At 44.5% G+C, this 23,324-nt stretch overlaps 2 protein-coding genes across 5 annotated transcripts in view; one reads left to right on the forward strand and one right to left on the reverse strand.

Moving 5' to 3' along the window:
- Atg16 (Autophagy-related 16) overlaps window positions 1–23,324 on the reverse strand; it is a 196,769-nt gene that overhangs the window by 140,984 nt on the left and 32,461 nt on the right. The gene's annotated exons all lie outside the window — the stretch shown is intronic.
- The window catches only part of neo (neyo), a 49,677-nt gene that overhangs the window by 14,346 nt on the left and 12,007 nt on the right, over window positions 1–23,324 (forward strand). For both annotated transcript variants that reach the window (XM_069055793.1, XM_069055792.1), the window contains 2 exons: window positions 10,548–10,893; window positions 18,758–18,959. In XM_069055793.1, coding sequence (XP_068911894.1) covers window positions 10,563–10,893; window positions 18,758–18,959 — 533 coding nt within the window. In that variant the 5' untranslated portion in view covers window positions 10,548–10,562. The remainder of the gene's footprint in view (window positions 1–10,547; window positions 10,894–18,757; window positions 18,960–23,324) is intronic.

The raw sequence follows: 23,324 nt of genomic DNA on the forward strand, positions 1-23,324 counted from the left end.
GCGTTTTTATCGCTGGGTCGATGCGTTGCAATCAAAAATCATAATAGACTCTGACATCCATCTATTAATTCGCAACGCAACGAATCTCTATAATTAATTAATTCACCATTCAATTATGCTAGCCCGGAGCGTCGAACAAGCTTTCAACACACAAGTGTTCTATCTTTGTGATTTCACCGGAGCAGTAGGTATTCCCGTGTATAGATCGCGTGCGAATACTTGCTTACCGTTAGTCGCCCAAAAAGAAAAAATACACCTTCGACCTATATCTTTCGAATTTAATAAATCAACGCCGACCAAGAAACATCATCACCTGTCTGTCAACGCTGTTGCCGCAACCAACAACAGGTCCTTTTCATTCGTGAATAATCGATAAGTCACAGTGTGCCCCATGCTGGGTCATTATTAATTGTGACCGGCCACCAGGACAATCGGTTCGGTCGATGGCGGACCTCCGGATTTATTTTCATCATGGAGGACCCAAACCGGTCGCAGTTTCGTGAAACGGTAAATAATTCGACAGATGTCCCACTTGATGCCGAGTAGGCACTCGAGGACAATTTAAATTTTGTTTTATTAACCTTTCACTGGTTTCATTATGTATGAAATGCCGTTAATGGCGCTTTATGGTTGTGGTGTCATAAAGGATTCATTCAGACTTCGAAACTTGCCAATTTGCTAAATATTCGCGATAGACCTTTCAAGAGAGGACCTTGCCGAGTTTCGACCGGAAGAAGCGTCCTCGACTTCTCTGAATAAATTCGGCACGTTTCGACCCTCCCCATATTCGTTTCGCAGCACAAATAAGCATGTTTGACTGTTGAAATACAGACTCCCACTGTATATAAATATATGCGTATTTCGGTTACCCAATCTCGTTTCCGGAATATGTTATTCGTAGCGCATTCGAATACTTATATTGAATGCGAAAGAGCGAATAACGGACCGTGCAAGTCGTTCCCGGTGCATCACATAACAGTTTTTCTCGATCGGTGCATTTAATGGACGAGACCACCTTCGTTAATCGACCAATTTGTCGAGCTGCGAGATCCTAAAAAGAAATGACGACGGTGCACCATTGGTCGATAACGGCAGATGTTTTACAAATTATTTTAATGATGACGATTAGAAGAGGTACAGTTAGGGGGAGGCCAAATGATCGCATATTGTACGTTTATCAAGGAGGCATCTTGTCCGTCGAGGAGCGTTGACATCGCTCGTTAAACCGCCAAAGATGATCCTGCGAATCGCACTTTATGAACCCGACAAAAAACCCCGCAGGAAATTCGGTTCGCAGTTTGCAAAGAGCGATCAGCCACCGGGATAATTAGTCGCTATGAAAATCGCATTAGTATATGAAGTACGGACGGTTGGACCCAACTCCGGACGTTTCAGCTTTTTGATGTGGACCAAACCGTAATTAATCACATGCAGATTAACGAGACGCAACTCCGGTACTGTTCCAGTACCGTAGTCTCTTTTATTTGTGGGTTAATGGTGCGTACGGACGTTTAAATGCCGCTATAACAGTTCTATTTATGTGGTGTTGGTACGTTACGTTTTAATCGTAGGAAACCAATTAAAACGCTGTTGCCTATCCTGATAACCAATCACTCATTCGTTTATTAATCGAACAGACTCAACATAAATTCCGGCTCACACAGACACCAACTGTAACAGAAAGCGGCCGCTAATCCGCCTCCTGATACCTCCCAGAAAATATAATAAATTCCCGGTCGTGTTTATCGCTTCGTAATATCAAGAGGCGCTTCACTAATTCAATTCATGCGGTTTTGTTGTGGCGCCCAACACGGGTTATCTAAAATCACCTTCGCTGCATCCAAAATCTACTAAAAAGACACCAAAGCACCTTTGAATCATCGCCATCTGTCGACTTTTGTGCTCGATGTTTGGCGCCCAACTGGGTCCACGCCTTAAACCCAAACTTTTCTCTCTATCTATCGAAGGAACTGACACTTTAGTAGTCAATATTGCAACTCATAAACTACTGGAGTTAGAGTTTTGTCATTCCACATTCGTGATGGAATGTCCAATCTAATTGGAATTTCTTACTGTTGTGTCAATGGATTTATCGTATTACATATTTTGATTCCAAAAACCTTTTGATCGACGTTTGGCGCCCAGCTGGTGTTCACGAAGTACATATTCCAACTCATAAACTACTAGATTTATCGTTCCTGATTCGTGTAATCGTTATAACGTCCAATCTAATTGTAATCTCTTACTTTTGCAAGTAGCAACATTCACCGCATGAACGAGTTACTTTTCTCGGAAGAGTCTCGAATCACCACCATGTCCCGACTTTTTGTTGGACGTTTGGCGCCCAACCGGTGTCCCCGCCTTCCATGTCCATCTCGCCGCGTTCCTCGAACTCTCACCACGACAATCGTACAAAAGTGGCCGTGTCCGTCAGGACTCGCATAACGTCGCGTTCACGGCTGAAATGCGTGGATAAAAAGGAAATGTACGAGCGCAACCTGTGCGCCTTTGATTACGAACGATGCAGGACCAGAAGCAGGAGTGCATCGTGTTCCGAGAACGCGACCCATTACGGTTCGTGCAGCAACGCTCGGTTGGATTCCGCGGCGTCGCGACGTCAACGGCCTCCTGGGGGCACCGCCTCGTACATATTCATGGACGCGCTCTCTCCCACCGGCAGAACGGCATTTTTCAGGCGGTCAACTGCGACCGAATCGTTCCTGTCATTGCCGCGACGATTTGTCGTGTGCGTGTTTTCATTTGTCGCATCACAAAACGTCGAAACGCGATTGTTCCGACACGAATCAGGAAGAGTTTCGGTGCGAAAACGGAAAAAATTACACAGAGTGGAAATACGACAAAACGGACATTACACGCTTGTCGTTTCGCGGTGTACCGGGAATCCGACCGATACAATGCCGCCGATTTGAATAACAACGTCAAAAAGCGACTTACGCCAGGTCAGAAATGGAAATCAAGAAGTTGTAAATTTTAATAGGCACGAAAAAACGACAGTGCAACTGCCGAGAGAGCTTCTTCCATGTCGATTAATCGATGCCTGGATCTGTTTTTCCGATAGCATCTGTCCCGTCAGAGATGCGGAAGTGCCGCTCGCATTATCGATCCCGACAATTATTGTCACAACCGTCCATGAATAATAAACCGGTAAACGATTAAACGTGATAACCAGAAATCTGTTTCCCACACACATAAAATAATTTGTTTAATGGTAACGGCTCCGGCATCGTTGATCTGCATACCGGCATGACCAGAAGGCCGCCACTGCATACATGCAACGTTAATTGATGTATTATTGCGATGTTCTATTTCACAAGGATTGTTTATGAACTAGTTTGCATATGCAATATTGGTTTTATTAGATTTGCCGCATTAACATACAAACTAGATCGACGCCGGCCGATTTCTTCGGTTTATCGAAGAAAAACCAGATGCCAGAAGCTAAACAGAGCAGAAATCGATGCCAACCGATCAAATATGACACAAGTGTAAAAATAATCAGCGACAAGTTTCAATCCCAAAGTTTCTATTGTCAGCGGAAAGGGAACACCACAAGGGTCAAGTTTGGGTTCTTCAATGTAAAAACCATACCAAACGCTACCTTTCAGTTGGATTCAGCGAAAGTTCTCTTCAGGAAACCATAATCATCACAGTTGGCATTCTGCCATCCGTCGATCAAAAGAATGCCGTTTGGTTCACGCATCACCCCCGAACGCTCTCAGCCCCGCGACTAATCTTGAGATTGCCCTTTAATTCGTCCTTGAATCGACCGTACATTGTTTTAATGGGCGAGCACGACAGTCGTGCCACCATAAACTCCATGTTGGATTAACAACGCCGTTAAACTTAATCGCTCGTTGAAATTTCTCTCACTTCCCCGCCGCCAGAGCGCCAGGTAGGTGTTCGCTTGTCCACGTATCGCCGCCCTAATGAAGTTTTACGACTGGCCATAGAGAACGATCGCTTTTCGGAACCAATAGCAGTAGAAGAAAGAAGAACCCGATGGGCGAATTTCCATTCGACGCTGTACGTCCATCTCGCTGCATTTTCCGGTTTAATCGATCCACAAAGTTCTTTCGGTGCCGGTTTCGTTCCTAGAACGCCGCCGCGCGCAAATTAATCCCAATTAGACCGGTCGTACCTTACGACGGGCGGAAGAAAAAACCGCCTCCGAGCACCCATTGTTTTAGCATGCAGCCAGACGGATTGTCTGTTTCTCTCGTTAATTTATTTAAGTTGGTGCGATCGTTATCGAGCATTGTTTATGAGATAATTTTATTTCATACGCCGAGCTGGGTCTGGTTTGCAATGAGCCAATTAAGGACTGAATCAAAGTACGATTAATACGACTGCTCGAGTGGAAAATTAATTCGTTTGTTGCAGAGATCGCGTTCTACTCTCGATTATACACCTTAACCGAATTAGCCAATTTTTTGAGATGTTTACTGTTGGCAATTAAGCTGGCGAACATGTTCCATTTGTTGGGCGCCAATCGATTCTGCCCCATGCGGCGTTATGGATCAATTAAACTCGCAACTTCCGTAAAGTACCATTTATTTCGTACAATACTCTCCGATCAGGAGATAATAAAAAAGCGATACATTGATCTTCTGGTTTTTATCCCATAACCGGACAGGCCGCCATTACCGCCTCGACCACTCGTCCAACATCTTCCAGATAACGGTGTGCCATTCATTAGCAATCTGCTTGATACATCTCAGAGGTAAAATCACAATCTCCACACAACTTACAAGCCGTACCAAATAATAACTCAACTGCTTTTAATTAAAGCCGATCTGATGACAAAAATGACGGGATGGTACTACTGGCAGGATTAATGGAAATAACCGATCCGGATCATTATGTAAACTCAGCCGCATTACTTACACCGGATCACAAATCACTTGTACTTGCACTTAACATGCTAAACTAGAACCGACGACTAGTCCATATGATCAATCAACGACGGTCGTACCGCAAACTGGTACTCTCGACACCATGGTATCAAACGTACGACCGCGAAAAATCCGCGGAATGCATGACCCGCACGATCTGATCGGTTTTAAGCTTATCTAAATGTGCGCGTATGCCATTCGGACTTCTCAATTCGCCTGGAACATCACGGCGAACTCACTTCCAGTGGTCGTCGTTTACGGTGTGGAACGCGAATTGTGTAATTAAGTTTACCACCATAAAATATATTCTCAGGTTAGTTAAACGGATTAGAGCAATTACTAGAAAAATAGTTATGTAAGAGCAACTTCGTAAAATGATAATTGCAGATGCTAGTTATAAATGATAATTTATGTGAACAATTTTCTGAAAGCAATTCCGCGTTTACGGCTGGAGCAAAAAAAACTTCTCGTCTCGTCAGAGAGATTCGACGGATCTGAAAGCATTTTACAGGCGTGTAATCGTCATTTCGGGTTCGTTTTGACCGAAGTGTGGAAATTTGTAAATTCAATTACGCCGTCCGATTGTCTCTTTCGCTTCGACGAAATCGTAGCTGTCAGTCTGGGCCGGCGATAAAACGGATTGCAGGAAAATTGGCTCGTCGATGTCCATCGTCGAGTACTCGACCTAAAACGGGGCATAAATTTCGCAGCGCGGAAACACACTCTTTAACAATCTCGGCCTTTTGCTGTATAAGTGAAATGTATTTCCTTTCAATACCGCCTTTTATCCGCCGTCGCCATTATTCTTGAGCACGTAGCGCTCAAGTGGCCCCCCCGGGGACTCCTGATTGCCCCTTTTCGCCGCTCGGGTGGTACAATTAAAAATCGTATCGGCGCAAAAAAAAAAACAGATTCAATTTGATCGGATGTTTGGACGACCGCCAGCGTGCCGAACGAGAGATTTTGCGGTCGGATCACAGCTCAATTCGTGAATTTCGACGCGGTTGACGAAATTAATAGTTTTAAAAATAATTTGGCGAGGGCGTCGGTGCGTGACGTACGTTTCATAATGGACTGTGAAATTCTGGGGTTTTGCCTCTTATTATAACTGTCTTCGGAGAAATTCCTCGCTTGTCCGCCTCCGAAAAAAACGCAGCTTTGGCAGGCCCAGCTCCGGTCGGTCTCGGGGCTTTGAACGTGCATCCTGAGCGTATGCATCGTAAACGCCGATCCGTATCGTTTATTATACCTGCGGTAATAGTCGACAGGTCGGTTTAACGGTGCGTTGCTGTTATCGGCAGCGTCCTTAACTCCAGAAGGCCGTGCTTAATGTCTTGTACCAGCACTGACAGCCTGTTTCGATTAAACCGAATCGACAAACGACCTATGCACACTTTTCCGTGCGCTGCAACTCATTTTTCAAACCTACCTCGACGGAACGTTTCCGGTGTGTTACCTCACCCGAAAGGCATTCGACCCCGTCGAAGCCTCTTTCCGGCTCACCTATCGACTTTTCGCGGTCCGAAACTCGCCGCAAGGACACGGCAATGTTGATTAATCGCTGCACTTCGACTCCTGCGGGTTATTTGCAACCCCCAGTGACAAAAATTCGCGCACCTGAGCCTTCGCTTGAATCGGATTTGCTTCGGACGTTGTCCTTCCGAGTCCACTGCACCGTCCGGTTGTTCCGTCGGCTAATTAGACGGATTGTTCTGCATGGCTCGGTGGAAAAGTTCACAAGTTGCTCGCAACAAGCAAAAAAAGGATGCAGCAGGACTCGCGGCCCGTGCATCCGGTCGCCGCCCTCCTCGGGGTCTCCCCGACAAAACGAGAGGCCGCAACTACACAGGAAGACACTTTATCCACGGCTCATCACGACTTTGCACATTTTTCCACGGTAAACGTTAACGACGATTATTTATTGTTCGACAAAAATTAATTCAACTCACAGACAATAAAACAATTGCAAGCAGACACGACGGTAGATTGTTCTGTAGTAACCATATATGTTGACTCTTTTGAAAAATTTGAAATGTGCATATAGTATAGTAAGGGTCCTAAACTAGACCCTTGCGGTACACCAGGTCTAGATATAGTTAAGTATAAGAATAATTGGAGTCGCGTAGTCCAGAATATCTCGTGAATCCGAGAGATTAACATATCCTTCCGAGTGGAGTCAAGGTCGTTGACTTAAGTAGTCACGTAATCCGTGGAAAAAGGGTAGAAGAAGCGGCACGGGCGACGATTACACGGCCTCCGCCTTGGACCTCGGCGTAAATTAGCGGCCACCTGAAACTGAAAGTTATGCGGGCATCCCGGGGTCATCGGGGTCCTGGGACACACCACCTTCACCCGGAGCTAATGTCCTGATAATTGATATGAAACGTGCAGGTCACTTTTACTTTTACAGAGTCAATGTCATAATGAGGTCAACAGGAGATTATTATGTTTATGTTGTTGTTCTGCGTGTTGTACAACAAAAGGAAACCGAACAAGGAAGCGTCGGGCTCCTTGATAATTAACGACTCGACGAAACAAGATTTTGGGTCCCACCGCGAAACGCAGATTTCGCGGTGCAAAGTGGCCACTTTGACGACGCCAAGACAATAGAGGACAATTAAAGAATCTTGTTTCCTCCGGTGAGGTGATGCACGTTTAATGACTGACATTTAATGGGATGATGGATAGGAAAATTGTAATGCAAATAGAATCTAGCAATTAAATTGTCTCGTCACGTAATAAAATCTTCATTTACCGTTGTCCATAGAACATCTATATTTATTCGCAATTTCCGGGAATCACATGGAAAATGTCTGCTTCCGAGCGACTGACCAACAATGCGACCAATTCAAACCGTGTAACATTTATTATTCGACTAATTATTTCGGTGCAGTCCAAGAATGAAACATCATCACACATCAGGTCCTTGACATCCGAAATCCGAATAATAATTCCGACCAATTTACTCTCAATTAAAATGGGTGGACCATGAGATAATTTAGGCGAGGAATCGGAGAGCCGTGCTAATGATCTCCGAACTGGATTACCACCTATAAGCATCGCGTAATGTATGCAAAATCCGAATTTGCATATGCAAATCGCTTTCGTCTTCAACGGTACGCGTAAGGTGACAATGGAAATTGGCCCTTTGTGACGAAAAAAATTAATCGACGCCACGCGAGATGGAATTTTAATCGAGAAAGGGACGAGAACGGAAAAGATGAATCACAAACGAAATATGTTGCGGTTTTCCATTGACGTCCATCATCATACGTTGGACGTGTTGGGATATGGACAAATTCGCCGATCACCCATATAACTTTTTTTTGGTCGATCTTATAATAACCGTACTCTAGAATGTGAATTGGAACCGGAAAGGTTCATAGAACTCGATGAAAAACCGATTCGTTCCAACGAGCGATGGAGAAAAACCAGTCCAAGGCACAGCTTCCATTGGGAGGCTCGAGCCCCCAACTACTAAAGACCTTTAAAGGATCTTTTTGCATAGTTTTCGAAAAATGAATCCAACTGATCCCATAAAAATTTAATTGTAAAAAAGAAGAAAACATAAATTTAATTATTTCTCTAGAAAAACGGAATTTTTCAACATTTTCCTCACCCAGTTCTCGACCTCAACTGCGTTTTGGTCTTCAATCTCTGGGCTAGCCACAAAAAGACTCACTTCTACTCTTAATGATATTATTTTTTCACGTCACTTTTACAAGTAATCTACGTTTGAATTGTCATCAAAATCTCGCTAAGTACCATGGTACCTTTGCAGAGAAATCACTGTCAAATAATGTTTACTGTCTTTGGACGAGCAACTCTTGAATACCTGGAAGAAACTTGCTAAAACAAGTCCATTGTTTATACGTCGACCACGTGATCGCCATGATTTTTTTTCAAATTCGTCTGACCATAACGGTCGATTAACCCAACACACAAACGTACACATCAAGTTTTCGCTGGATGCTCTTCGCCCTCCTGGAGCATCTCGTTCCAGAGGCAAAACACCCATAGATTCGATATTTTTCGTCCAATTCGATCCTTCCATTTCGATAGTTTATCTGTTTGACCGTCCGAACGTGCCATTATAATTTATTCCAATAGTTGTCTGATCACGGAGGCGTGCAGTTGTAAGTCATGTTCGACCTGTCGTGCCAATTAAATCGGTAACAAATCGTCCTAGACTCGCCCCTTCGATTTAACAGCGTCCATCGATAAGAGGCGGACGGCGTGCGGCGTCTTATCGAAAAATTTCGCACGCGAGATCACCCCGGAAGTGTCCGGAGCGGCACTCTCGCTTTCCGGGCACCACGAGCGAGAACCGGCCGCGTTCCGGAGAGCAAAGCTGGTGTCTCGATCAACAAATGCTCGATCTAGATGGTCATAATTAATCGACTTCTGTTTCGTCCGGTCCCACTCGAGGGACCGGCACTTTTTGTCCGCCCAACACGGGGGCGGGATTCCATCGTCCAGTAATAACACACCCAACGTCCGGATAATTGCGTGCCGCTCCGGTTCAAATTAACCTTTATTATGTTATCATTTAATTATAATAAACGCCGTTTTTTACCGAATGTAAATTGAAATACGTGAGTCGACCTCCACCCCCGCTCCATTTAATTTCTGCATTCCAAGTCGGAATTGCCGCCTTCTGGTGCGAATAATTTTTTGATTGGCGCTTTAATTAAATTAGACGGTGGCCTGGTCGCTCTCCAATTAACCGACGATCGTCGATCTCTTCGGCGATCGAAGGCAAAAGTGAAACAGTAGCACGAGCATCTGTTCCGTGCAAATTCATCAATTAGCGATAGTGCCTCAAGGACGACGTAAATTTCAACTCCTCTTCAGAGGCGAGGTCGTAAACAAGAGAAACCGTTGGTGAGTGTTTATGTCATCTTCCGCGGTGAATATTTAAAGTAGTTGATAATGGTACCAGTGCGTACATTACGCTGTGGGCACATAAAGTCCAACCATGACAGCTGCAAATAATTAACAGATATGTAAGGGAACTGCAAACACGACCGTAAACTTCCCAGCGACCGCGCAAAAATAAATCAATTGCGTGGGTGGACCCACCGACCATGGTGTTCAGATTTGTGGAAATCATTTTCATTTCCACCGTTCCAATGGTCTGGTACGACTTACCTACAGCGTTACAGTTCGAACAGGTTGCGATGTAAATTATACAACGTGCCTAATTATTGTTCCGAGTAATTTGATGGCAATTGTTCCTACAGGTACGTTTCAATTATTATTCCGCATCCTCTTCGGGAATGTAACGTTATTCAGTACTAATTAAAGTAACACGCACGTCGTACCGCGGGATACAGATTGGACTACGTCCCACTTAATTTTTCAGAGGCTCGTTTCCACCGACTTTTGTTGCACGTTTCAAACAATCGCAAAACAAGTTTTTAATGTGAAAGTCGAGTAATAACCGTCATTACGTCTCTTTAAAATTGCATCCTTCTTAGACCAGATTACACGGATCTGTATTCTGGGCCGGATCGTACCCTGATCGCACGACCAACTCCGATCGTTTATCTCGACACCTACGGAAGCGGCGAACCACATTCTCGCCCGTGCACGATCCCACTTGAAATTTCATCGTGTCCTTCTTTCTTGCAGATTCTTTCATACGAAATGAGCTGGACCAAGAGGGTGTTGTTCACCATGATGGTGGTGGCGGCGTACACGCGCGGCGAAGACGTCGACGTCGAAGTCGTCGAAGCTCCCGACAAGCTCCCCGCACCCCCACCAAGTCCCTTGGACGACTGCGATCCGGAACTGATCGGTTTCGAATTGATCACCGGATACGTGTTTTCCGCCCCCGGAAACGTACTCGACTCCATTCCTGGCACCCTGATGCTCACCGACTGTCTGGAAACGTGTCAAGGGAACGACTCGTGCCAGTCGGTCAACTACGAGACCGGACTGTGCATCCTCTTCAGTTCCAACGCTGATGTCTTGCCAGGTAAGTCGCGAAAGCGAAAGCTCCTTCGGCGATCTACCAACGCTTACACACCCGGGTGGCTGCGGTTGGCTGCGGGGGTTCGGTTTCAACCCGCTCAAAAGGAAAAGGAAAAGATAATTAGTAACCGACTTTATCAACGCAAAAAAGCTCCAAAACCAACTCTCATTTCTCTCAAAAAAAAAAAAATGTTTTGATATTCCTCCAAAGTATCTACTCTTGGACAGCTTCTTTTAACTTCTTCGTCAAAAACTTCTATGATGATGATATGTATAGGTGTCAATCTGTCACTCTTCAGTACTACCTTGAATTAGTACTTTTGCCTTCTATGGTGGACGTCAAAAACTCCTATGATGATGATATGTATAGATGTAAAAAAGCTCCAAAACCAACTCTCATTTCTCCAAAAAAAAATTTTTTGATAATCCCCCAAAGTAGTACCTACTCTTCGACGGCTTCTTTTAACTTCTTCGTCAAAAACTTCTATGATGATGATATGTATAGATGTTATTGGACTACGTTTTGTCTTCTGTCAATCTTCAGTACTGAACTGGTACTTTTACCTTCTATCTAGAAACTGTGAAGTTTCTAATAAATCAGGAAACTTGTCGTACAAGATGGCGGTACTCTAGTACTCCATGATTTTGTTTCGTCAAGACTGGAGCGAGGTTCGAAACCACGGTTTGCGTTTGTTCCGCGGTCTAGGAAGCAAGTTGAGGGAGGTCGTGATCCCTCGCCACGGACCCTCGAACTATCCAGTCCCGTTCATGTCCGTCCGTAATTAAGTGTCTTCCCTCCCTCCGCAGACAGAGATCATCGGCTGTTGTGTAATTTTAACGGGGGATAATTATTAATTGCAGCAATTTGCAGTAAATTGCATCTCGTCGCGTTGCAATCGGCAATTAAATTTTCGATATAGTTAAGTGTACATCTTTTATTTCCGTCTTGACAGACAGGTGATAAGTCTTTCGCACGTGAAGTCACGGATCCAGCGATTTTTCCCTTCTTCGGTCGAAGACGGAGACATTATTCGTCGAGTGGTCCCTAATCAAGAAGGTTTGCGTGTTCGACGCGCATGACTCCTGCTGGAAACGTATCGGCGTCCAACAGACAAACACTGAATGTCAATCGATTTGTTCCCACGCTGGAATACGCTAACATGCGTAATCGGAAGATAGCATCTTGCATGACAACGATCGTTGCGGTAAAAAAGCGCGGTCTAGACGACGAAGACGTAGACGAATAAGTTTTCTCGGTGCTTTTGCAGAAAAAGGAGCGGGACGTGTGTGCTATTTCATATTGTCAATCCGGCGACGATCTACAGTTAACAGTGTGGACAGAAATAGCAAATTAGTCGATGGGAATCCGCGATCGCTGGGGCGTTCCGCGAATCCATAAATCCAAAAATTATGCCCCGGTCAAGTGTGTAATAACAACAATTCCGTCGCACCTTCATCAATGTCTCAACAAACAACAGATTTTCCTAGAGCCGTTCCCATTTAGCCATCCGAGCGTGGTTCAAATCTGGTACATACGTCATCTGCGAACTTAATCAGTACCGTGGTAATGACGGGATGCCAACGTCTCGTAAATTACGATGTCGAATTCTTTGCTCTTGACGGTTTTCAGAGATGATGCGGTTCAGACACAGTGACCTATTACCATCGGTCGTCGTGACGGTTCACCATTCCTCCGGACGTACCAAAGTAATGACTCGTTCCAGTTCCGCCACAAATCGAAAAATGACTTCTTGCCCTGGCCGTTAATTATATCGATTCCTCGCGAGTCATGCAGTTTTCGAATGAGGCTTTGTTTCATCACACGACCTCTGTTACATCACGATTCCGCTTCAGCAGCTGTCATGTCCGACAGAAGTTCGTACAAGAGAAAAAATCTCATGGCTGGAAGGGCTTTTTCTGGCCTCATTAAACTGGCCTGGGTTATTGCCAGGCCACCTACAACACTTGGAATCTCGACTTGAAGTTGATAACACTTGAGGCTTTTTCTAATGAAATAACACAAAACGAGGACGTCAATCTTGTATCTCTCGCAACCAATTCCGCTCGTGGTGCCTTCCTTCGAGTGAATCGTTCCCACCCGTGCCATCATCATCTTGGATCTTTTGCAATTTGACTCGTGATCGACGACCAAGCAAAACCCAGGTAACTGTACCAGGTGGCAGTTCTTGTTTTACGATTTTCCGGTGACGGTCGCTAATCCTTTTATTGTTATGATCGGCGACGCAAGCAATCACAGAAAACAGTTTAGCCGATCCGCCTTGAAGAATTGCACCCGGACGTGCTCCGATTATCAGGAAACATACCGCGAGCACCATCCTCGGCTCCGGGGAAAAAATCCAGCCCGATGCAGAAGTAAACCATTCTCGTACCGTTCAGTGATTTTGTTGTCAAACAAATCCAAGAAATTCTACAACAGTATCTAAAACGTGAGCGGAGCTCCGTACGTGTTCGGTTTAGTTACGTTCATTGCACAGGAGCGGACTTTTTAGCGACGCACACACAAAATCCAATAAGATTTCCGTCAAATGTGCTGAATTTATTTTCGGATCCGGGGGCCGGAGCACTCGACCGCACGGATTTATCAACGTTCTATCGCGGTTTAGTTTTTGCGCACAACCAGTAATTGCCGTAATTATTTAAATGTTTTAAAAGTCGTTCGCGAAGGTACGTGATCCGTGTGAGACTTGTTAAAATAATGTGGAAACTATTATTTGTGACCAGTGCTTATTACTTGGGAATTTATTGCATTATGAACTGGATTTTTTTTCTTCAGTGTGTACGCAATAACCGCAATTTATTTCAGTTAGGATTCGAATCTGGAAATGATCGCCGAGACCTGTAATTATTCGAGCTTCAGCAAGAGAAAACAAAGAGGAAATTTGTAAAAGTAAACTGTAAATTATATGGTTGCCGTTGTTTGAACCGCACGGATTAGATGTGTTCCAAGGGCCCCCCCGACACAAAAACAAACACCGCGGAAGACCTGTTACCTCACACGACCATTTTATCATAACTCCATTTAATCTTGTTCTTTGGCGAACCGCTCCGACCAATTATTTTCGAATGATACGTTTTTAATTCAGCCGGTCATTTAAAAATGTCATTCTGTTTACATGGCCGATTTGATCCGAATAGAAAAAGTCAACAGACGACGAAAATCGTGCATTCGAACACTTCCAAAGCCAACATGTTAAATCCCGTTAAAAGACCCATCGGAGCGATCAGCCAGACGAAGCTATTTATTATGAATGAATTGATTTTAACCGAAATCGATTTAGTGACGCCCCCTTGGCTCTCATGCATCGATTGACGAAACGTCGGCTGCTTAAAATCGTTTCATCCAACACCAGAAATGCCAAACGGTATGTGAACCACCAATCGTGCGTCAGTTCTTAGACCGACTTTATGTCATCGTTCGTGCAAATGGGAAGGCATTGTCGCAGATCACATCTCGGAAGGCTTAACTTTCCAGATTTCTACGGTTTCTGAGGGAGCGTTGCCCAACCAAAACAAATAGATAAACTGATCGATGATATAAAAAATGCAACGACGTCAGATGCAACTTATCATTCCGGCAACAGAATAGATACATAGAAGTATTGTGGGTGATTCAGCGTGAAGACGAAACAGAAGAGAGATTTACGATGCAAAGTGTAAAAAAGAGACAAGCTTGATTTTCATAAAGGTGTGCATTATGTGTGACCTGTTGGTTGTAAAAAAATCATGAGGATCCAGTCGTATTTACGAACTAGAGTAAATGTTCGGTATTTCAACATTGCTAAACTTTGCTTTTGTCACATTTCCTGGAGTATATTGGGAAATTTCCCGGTCTAAGTACTGTTGCTACTTCATTCTATTTCAAAACTAGTTTTACTTAGTTTCTCCAACAATGCTACAATCCATCTATTTTCTCTTCAAATAAGTTGGCAAACGATTCATCAGTAACTACAACTTCCCCATTTTTTGAAAATTTCTTTCCAGTTTTCTTCATTTTGAGAAGAGCAAATAATCCGGATGAACCATATAAAAACATGGTGCCTACTGCGGCAACTCTTCAGAGCCGCCGTAAAGGAAGTTTTACTACAGCAAGTCCAGATGTATGATCATGATTAAAGAAGACCTTCCTCTTACTCTCACTCTCGATTATGTTCAAACGTGTTGGCAGATAATCAACCACTACTAAAAACAAACAGACGGCAAAGCATTTCGACACATGAATCTGTTCTCTCCACTGCTTCAATGCTTCATTTCTTTCCGGAGTGCAGTATTGGACCCAGGTTTCACCAATAGTGATCAATCTTCTCTTATTCGTGAATCGCTCTAAATTGTCTTTTGTAACTTGCCACCGAAAGGTTTTTTTTTTCAAGTGAAAACTTCTTTAGGCGCACCACATACATTTTATTCCCGGGCAGTGAATTAGTTTAATGCGACACGCTAAAATCGTTCGCAACACGCTAAGAAGATCGTTCGCAACACGCTAAAATCTCGGGAATTGAAGAGAATAATAGCAAGAAACAGTCACTTGTCACTTCCAAATTTTCATTGTTCAGTGTGTTTTCATATTACTTAAAATCAATAATGGGCGTCATAGAAGTTTTCACTTCTTAAGCACACACTCTTTTCTCGGAGATACTTCCTTCCGAGAACGAACGAGAAGAGCCGACCCGATCCGTGCTACGCTTGTTTTGGAATATTCTTGTGCAAATAAATTTGTAATCTAGCAACAACATTCCTGTCGAATGACTTGACAAAAACTGGTAGATCTGAAGATTCTATAACAAGAACCAAACAGCAAGAACTGGCGCAAAGAGTCGACCTCGAACAATTAAAATCGAAATGAGAAAATTTGCTTTGATCAGACATGCCACGTTGCTCTGTCAGAATGTTCACTTTCGTTTGAATTTTTTCGCCTGGCGACCGTTGTTTTGCATATTGTGATGAACGTTGTGTGTTTCTATAATTGACAGGGAATAGTTTAATTACGGCGCAGCCACGGGCGAGCGTTTGATGGAAACCTGCAAATTAAAGCCTCGTCAGGGATGTGTGGGTATGTGTCCCAATCTGCATGTTATGATGTCGATATTAGGCCCGCCCAGGGGCATTCATCCGGTATAAACTCGACGGGCCACCGTATGTTTGTTTAATGAATTGCTGCTCGAGTACCAACTCGAGAGGAAAAGCTACCGGATCTCGGCCGGACCAGTTGGATTCTAATTAGAGTCGATTTCGCTTTTTCGACGCGCCGCGATAACATCTACTACCGTTCGCTATGTTATGTAAGGACGATTTGATTGGAAAATAAATTAGAAATGCGGTTAAGTAGATGTGTATAACGGATCGGTTGCCACTGATGCTGTTAGTACAACGCAACGGCGGAAAATTAGTAGGATGATGGACTCAGACCCAATTTGCCGGATTGTTTCCGCGTTGGCCTCGTCATGGTGCTCGCAACAAAAAAATATATCGAAGCAAGCACCTGGAGAGGTGAAACTCACCCTGGATTTAATAACAAATCGTTTTCCTGAAGAGTGAAGAGTTTTCCATGTCGGAGTGGTTTATTTCTGTTGCCGCATTAATTCAGGTACGAGGTTAACTTCGTTCACGTTTTATAAATATGCACAAAATGTATATTTATAAAGACAAAATCTGGCGCTTTATTTGAAAGCAAGCATCGGTCTGTTTGCGAATTTTCCGAGTAGAGCTTTCATCTCAGCCACCGAGTTAATTATTAACAGGGTAGAAATTTTCAACGGCCTTTCAAAGCGCTCGTTCAAAGGGCGCTCCAGCACACGCAAGCTCCGATCTAACACACGTCGAAAACGTTACGCTTCCACGTTATCTTATTATTTGTTCTGAAAATTTGCCACTTTGTATCGCAAATATTGAGTATTGTTTTTGCTGGATGTGTAAATAACTCCTGATTGAGTCGGCTCGGATGGATGGCGTTCCATCATCAGATAGAGCAAACATATTTGCTTCGTTTTCGGAATTTCTTGTGCACACCGTGCTGATTTTTCACGCGTCCCGACTCAAAAGGCAACACACGCTCCCGTCCGCCTTCCAATAAATTCCTTTCCAGGATGTTTTATTTATTTTGTTCAAAAGTTCGAATTTTAATCTCGAGAAACGGCATCGATAATAACGGCTCCTCTCTACGTGCCGCCGCCTAATAATTCCCTCCAGAAATGTTCCTCGCATCCCGTCCGAAAGGAAGCTCTCTTCTGTTTGCTCCTTTTCGGAAATCTTCCGAATCACTCCCGAGACCTCCCCCACAGTCGTTTCTGGTGTTAGTTCCTTCCAGAGCCCGTCATTTTCGCTATGCCGTCTACCTGACCGAACACAAAGCAGTCCGGAGATCCGTGAACGTGATACACTTGCATATTCCGGATCTGGCGTGGTATTTTTCGAGATGGTAAATAACGTGGAAACGATGCCTCGTGCATTACAATCTCAATGTAAACCGTGCATCATTACGGCCAGATGCACTACGTGTTGTAGGGTAGAATTGGAATGATCTAAGCTCCGCGGACCGATTTGCTCCGAACCTACTACTTGTGTTTTACCTAAATTATACGGCTTTCGAGGCCGTGATTGCCTGCAACTTGACGCCGTTGCATTTCCGCGTTTTTACTTTCCACGCCGATGTAAGGCACGCAAACGGCTTTAACACTCGAATCGCCCGCGATTCCCATTAAGGATGATCGCGAGAAATCCGAAGGGAAAGTGGATCGGTCTCGGTGCCCTGAGGGACGCCGCGCGAAACCGGAGCTAAACGAGCGTGAAACACGACCTTTTCTTCAACTCTCGTCTTCTCGACCGAACCAAAAAAACACATCCCATTCTCACCTGTTGATCTCGCCAAGAGGAGACGAAAAACCGGCGGCGTGAGAAAAGGAACAACTCTCAAACAAAAGGACTATTTATCATGAGTAATTAACAAGACAGTAACCTCGGGGATTAACCACATTTGTACACATAAAATCCGACCTTTAACACCGAAGGTTGGTTTAGTCGATAAAGTGTGGATTTATCGTCACGTTCTGCTGCTTCCGCTGCAAAAATGTGCGGATGGATCCTGACCTCGACAATTTCGCAATTGTCTTTTGGCAATTTTTCACCAAACACTGATAGATCAGCACCGGGTTCGTTGTGATTCCGGTAAAAAAAAGGAAAGGATACATTTTTCATTCCCCCCCCCCGAACATGTGGGATGGGTACGGTGAGGATGGGTGCGAAAGGAAGGTGATAGGTACTGAGAGCTTGATACTGACCCAGCATTCGCCTTATCTGTGATATTAGACATACCACAATGCGATGGTGTGGGGAAACCTCTGAAAAAAAACCCACACCTGACCGGGGTTAGAACCCCGGACCTCCCGAATGTAAAGTGTCGCGCTAGGCGCTTGGCCACAGTACTCGGTGTATGATTCCGGTGCAACTCGGGGTGTTTTATTGCCGTCTGCGAAACGAAGCATGACTGAAAGTAGAAGTTATTAACTTTAACATGAAAATAGGATGGATCGGCTCGTCCGTCTCAGTCCAATTTGTTCTCGTAACTAACAGTACAAAAAGAGAAGATAGATAAATTGGCATTCTTTTCATCATTAACAGCATCACAATCTCTTCACTGGTACCACTTATCGCAGTAGCACTTCGTTTAATTTATTCACTTGCTCCGGTACAATCTCCAGTAACAACGATAATACCAATTAACCGGTTGAAAGATCGGCTACTGTCCCCCGATCGGCAACAAAGTCTCGCCGATTAGAATATCTTGTAATTTTATGACCGGCAATCGGTTGCTATTAGCGATCCGCCAGTTTATGCTGAATTTATTGCTCTTCCAGGAGCCCTGACCAAGTCGCAGTTCCCCGTCTTCACGATCTACGCCCAAAAGAACTGCCTCGGGGTGAAACCTTGCGAACGGGCCTGGTGCATCGACAGGGTGCAGAACTACAGACTCCAGGGGTACACCAGGAGCAAGCAGACCGCCACCACCAGACAGGAATGCCTCGAGATGTGTCTCGGCGAGACAGAGTTCAACTGCAGGTAAGTGACAAATTGACAGAGTGGCTTTTAGCACTTAAAAATTTACGGATGGCGAGAATATACTGTTTTAATGGCGGCCGTAACTTATTTGTGCACTTAGCAGGGGTAACGCTGCCAATTGGCTGCTCCAGTTGGATTTTTACTCCCGAGACTCGATCATCTGTTAAATCGCTTTGGTTTTGTTTCTGCATCCTCCGGTTTCCGGACCGGTGCCTCCATATCGCTGCGCAATTATCGAACGAATCTTATAATTCCGCAAACGATACTTTAATTCTTATTTATGGTTATGTTCGATCGGTGGCAGGTGGTGGGGGCAACGGTGGAATTCCTCCGGGTCGGACTTTACGACCCTCCAGCGGGACGAACTTTCCAAATTGCCCGGTAATCTGTTTAGGAATTCGTGAAAAACTCTCTTTCTGACGGAAATTAACTTTGAAGACGCACCTGCAATAAATATAGTTGTCGCCGTCGCAATTTAATTACAATCGCAACAACGACAACCTAACGGATTATGTGCACAAAGAGAGGACAACACGATTGTGTGATGATGGGTTGGTGCGGGACGATCCCAACAACACCGTTAATAAAAGATAGGATTTTAGATTTTTTACGGGACGTGACTAATGGCTAATGAGTGTGCCACGTCTTTGGATTTTTGTCAGGCTTCTTTCCGATCGCGAAACTCACAAAGACCGTAACATCATCTAATTCAGAACGGATGTTTTGTTATCTTCTCTTCAGAAATTCAATCAGCTCGTGTTATTGTTGGCGAAACCGAAACGTCGCGTGATGTTTTGACGAAATCTACCGAAAAGGAAAAAAACCGGTGAGATGTCTAAATTCGCGAGTCCGTCTTTGACGTTTGTTGTTGTTGAGAAATGGATTGTTTATGACGAGGAATTCGCCTGGTGCACCCAAAAAAGGCAAATCAAATGGAGTCATGCGTGCGTGTCTTACAGCAAATACACGTCATTACATTTTTCAATGGCCGCCGCTACCTATAAATAAAACTTCAATAGCCTAACGGATGGACATTTTATGAAACCTCGCTCATTGCTTTTCCTGGCAGACAACTTCATAAAAGACAAATTGTTCGGTTCATAAAACTATACCAAGTAGCTGCTGGATGGAATTCGTTTTGCAAGCCCCGGACGAAAAAAAAAGCGCTCCGGAGACGGTGTACGCGAGAACGTGACTCCGACTGAAAGACCGGCGACGTATGGATTCTGACAACTTCTTAATCTATTTGAGGGAAAAAAGTGCACTTTTTACGCTTTGCCACAATCATTTTTAAGCGGAACCGGACAAAAGCAACTAACAACCTTCGAAGAACACCCTGAATCTAATTTAAACCTTTTGTTATGGCAAAAACCGACTGAAAATCCAACTCGGTCAATTGCCGGATAACAATAAAATCCTCTTCGCATTTTTCCACGCCCTTAAAATTTAAACAAAACCAAAACCTCCCCCGCCCCCATCGAAACACTCGCAACTTCACTTTGCCAACACAAAAACCTAATTAGAACGAAACCCAACCACTCAAACTCTTCGCTGTTCCTGGAGTCCCCGCGATGTATCTCTCCCCCTCGTCATGACCTGATGTGCGCCCTCAAGTGCGCTTTAAAAAATACAAAATCACATTTCCTCCCCTTCCGAACACGCACCCGTTACGGTATCAGTTAATTGCAATTAGTTCGGGGTCGCTTCTGTACAAGGGTGGGCACAGTTATCGGCCCAGCTCACACTATTAAATTACACCGTCCGTGGAGGTCAACCTTGCAAGACAAGCCACACCGATAATTACCAAACTTTGGAATGTTCGCTGCAACCGCACCCCTATATCTCCACTATTAAGTTAGCATACGGATTTCGATAGGGGTTTGTTAAGGAATTGATAACAACTCCCCCTTAGTTAATCATCAAAGAAACGTCCTCATTCGAGGACACAATTAGTTTTCAATAGGTTTCGATGTTTCTGGACGATTTGAACGATATTTTCTCGGTGCGACGCTGCAGGTGCATTCAGATAGCCGAACGGCATTCACATAAACTCGTCGCCCGCTCGGCGACCGTAAAATATTCGCGTTTCGAGACAATTTCCCCGACAAAAAGAACCATCCAGTGTATTTATTGTGCCACACGGAATCCTGGTACTGCCTCCATAACTCATCGACGGAGTCATAAGCGCGGAAAGCTCGTCCGCGGTCTCGTGGACGGTATTACACGGCTCGGACGTCTTGTAATCGTAAATAATCGCATACGTTGTATGTCGAAATTTGCATGCGGACACTTCTTACATGGTGAACACGGCTGAAACATCGCACCAACTATACCCATACATGGCACTTCCAGCGGCACCCTCGTTAATAACGATACGTGGCAATTAGCATAAAATAATGCATCTCTCTGGTGTGCGTCGCCTCGCGCCGACTTTTTTTTCCGTGAACCTGCCGGAATCCGGCGACGAAGGTCGAGCTTCAAATATCCGAGCTTTTTTTCCCCAACCAACGTGCATGCCGAAGACGGCAAGGTCGCCGTTGTACGTATTAATTTCGAATTCCTGGTGGTTTTTATCCGAGATTATAAAATAAACAATCTCGGTAACGACGCCGAAAGGCGTTTCCACCGTCTTTTTTTCACCGGCGCTAATGTAACCGAGGTGCGTTAGGAATTTTGTTGTTGACGGCCGACCAATATACACACCGCATTAAGAAAAAAAAACGAGAGCAATCCTGGTAAGGTTGTTCTTCATCTGTACCCCTTCGAGGCAACATTTTTGCATAATTTGCCAGTTAAAACACGTCAAAGCGTCATTAACGCATCGAACTCGCACGTTTAAAAACAAATTTGGTGCCGACACTAATGACCAGAAAAAATAGCAACACTAAACGGGAGAATAAAAAATGGAAAATTTTATGCGGCGGACAACGATGTGACCAACTTGCGATCTTCGTTGGGATTTGCTGATGATACAAACGTAGTACCATGGTAGTGTCCGAATCTGAGAAGAAGTAGAGAGTGAAAGGAAAGGATACATCTTTCATTTCCCCCGGCTGAGGCTTTCCAGAGCCTTTTCAGCCAGATTCGGGATGGGTACGGTGTGGATGGGTGCGGAAGGAAGGTGCAGAGGGAGATACTGACCCAGCATTCGCCTATCGGTGATATGAGACATATCACGATGTGATGGTGTGGGGAAACTTCTGAAAAAAACCCACACCTGACCGGGGTTAGAACCCGGGACCTTCCGAATGTAAAGTGGCGCGCTAGGCGCTTGGCCACAGTACTCGCTAATGATTTAATGATTTTGTTGCAACAGAACCAAAGCAACTTCTAGAAGCGAATCTTTATTGGGTGATCAAAAATCCACGTGACAAAATTTTGCACCATGACTGACAAGTACGACCGTCAACGGTCTTTTCTTCTTCATCAACGTTCTAACGCTTTCTTCGGTGACTTTCAACTTTCATTAAAGACCGTTTTGTTCATTCAAACATCTGTGTGTCACCCTCACCTCTCGGCGAGACAACATGAGCATTCCGGAATGCTAAAAATCTTCAATTTCCGTTAACACACGTCGAGATAATTTGTATCGATTTGATTAAGAATGTATTATTAGTTTGATTACGGTAGCCATTGTGAGTATTATGCACAGGACCAAATATGGTCGACCAGACCGGATACTCGTTATACCTTCTGACGTGGTGGTTAAATGAGTAATGAATGTCCATCGGATAAAAACCGAAATTTTGCTTTCGGTTGATTGGTGCCCGAAGGACTGACCGCAATTAGCTCTCCCAACAACGGAACATGCAGACGCGCACACCAATACACACATACGCTCGTATAAACACGTCGTGGGAACAAACACCTCGACGCAATTATGCGAAATTGCCAATTATTAATCACTACGAAGATGACAATGTTACTGAGCGAACGGATGGCGTGATTTATACGCCAATTATGAAAACGAGACTGCATTCAATGTTCAGATTGAGTGACTTATCAACGCGACGGGTGATCGCCATTGGGTAAACGGTGCCACTTAAATCAAATTGCAGATGGTGGATTTGTTAAGTGGCATCGACAATCGACAATAATACCAACAGGTGCCGTCCAAAGACATCGAAAGTGGGAGAAGCGCGAATAGGAATCCGTACGGGTCCGCGAGACCCGAAACTGACAATATTGACCGAAAGCTTGCATAAAACGCACTTTTTCCAAACATTTCAAGTTGTTGGGTTAAGTTGGAGAATGTGGGCCCCTATGTGAAAAATGTCCGGAGCGGTCGTCCGGGTAAACACTCCGGACCTAATGGCCTTCGGATGTTTGCGGCGTCTGGATTCCACGAGTTAGTTTGTGAGTTAG

The sequence above is a fragment of the Tenebrio molitor genome, chromosome 8 (genome assembly GCF_963966145.1).
Source record: "Tenebrio molitor chromosome 8, icTenMoli1.1, whole genome shotgun sequence".
NCBI classification, from domain to species: domain Eukaryota; kingdom Metazoa; phylum Arthropoda; class Insecta; order Coleoptera; family Tenebrionidae; genus Tenebrio; species Tenebrio molitor.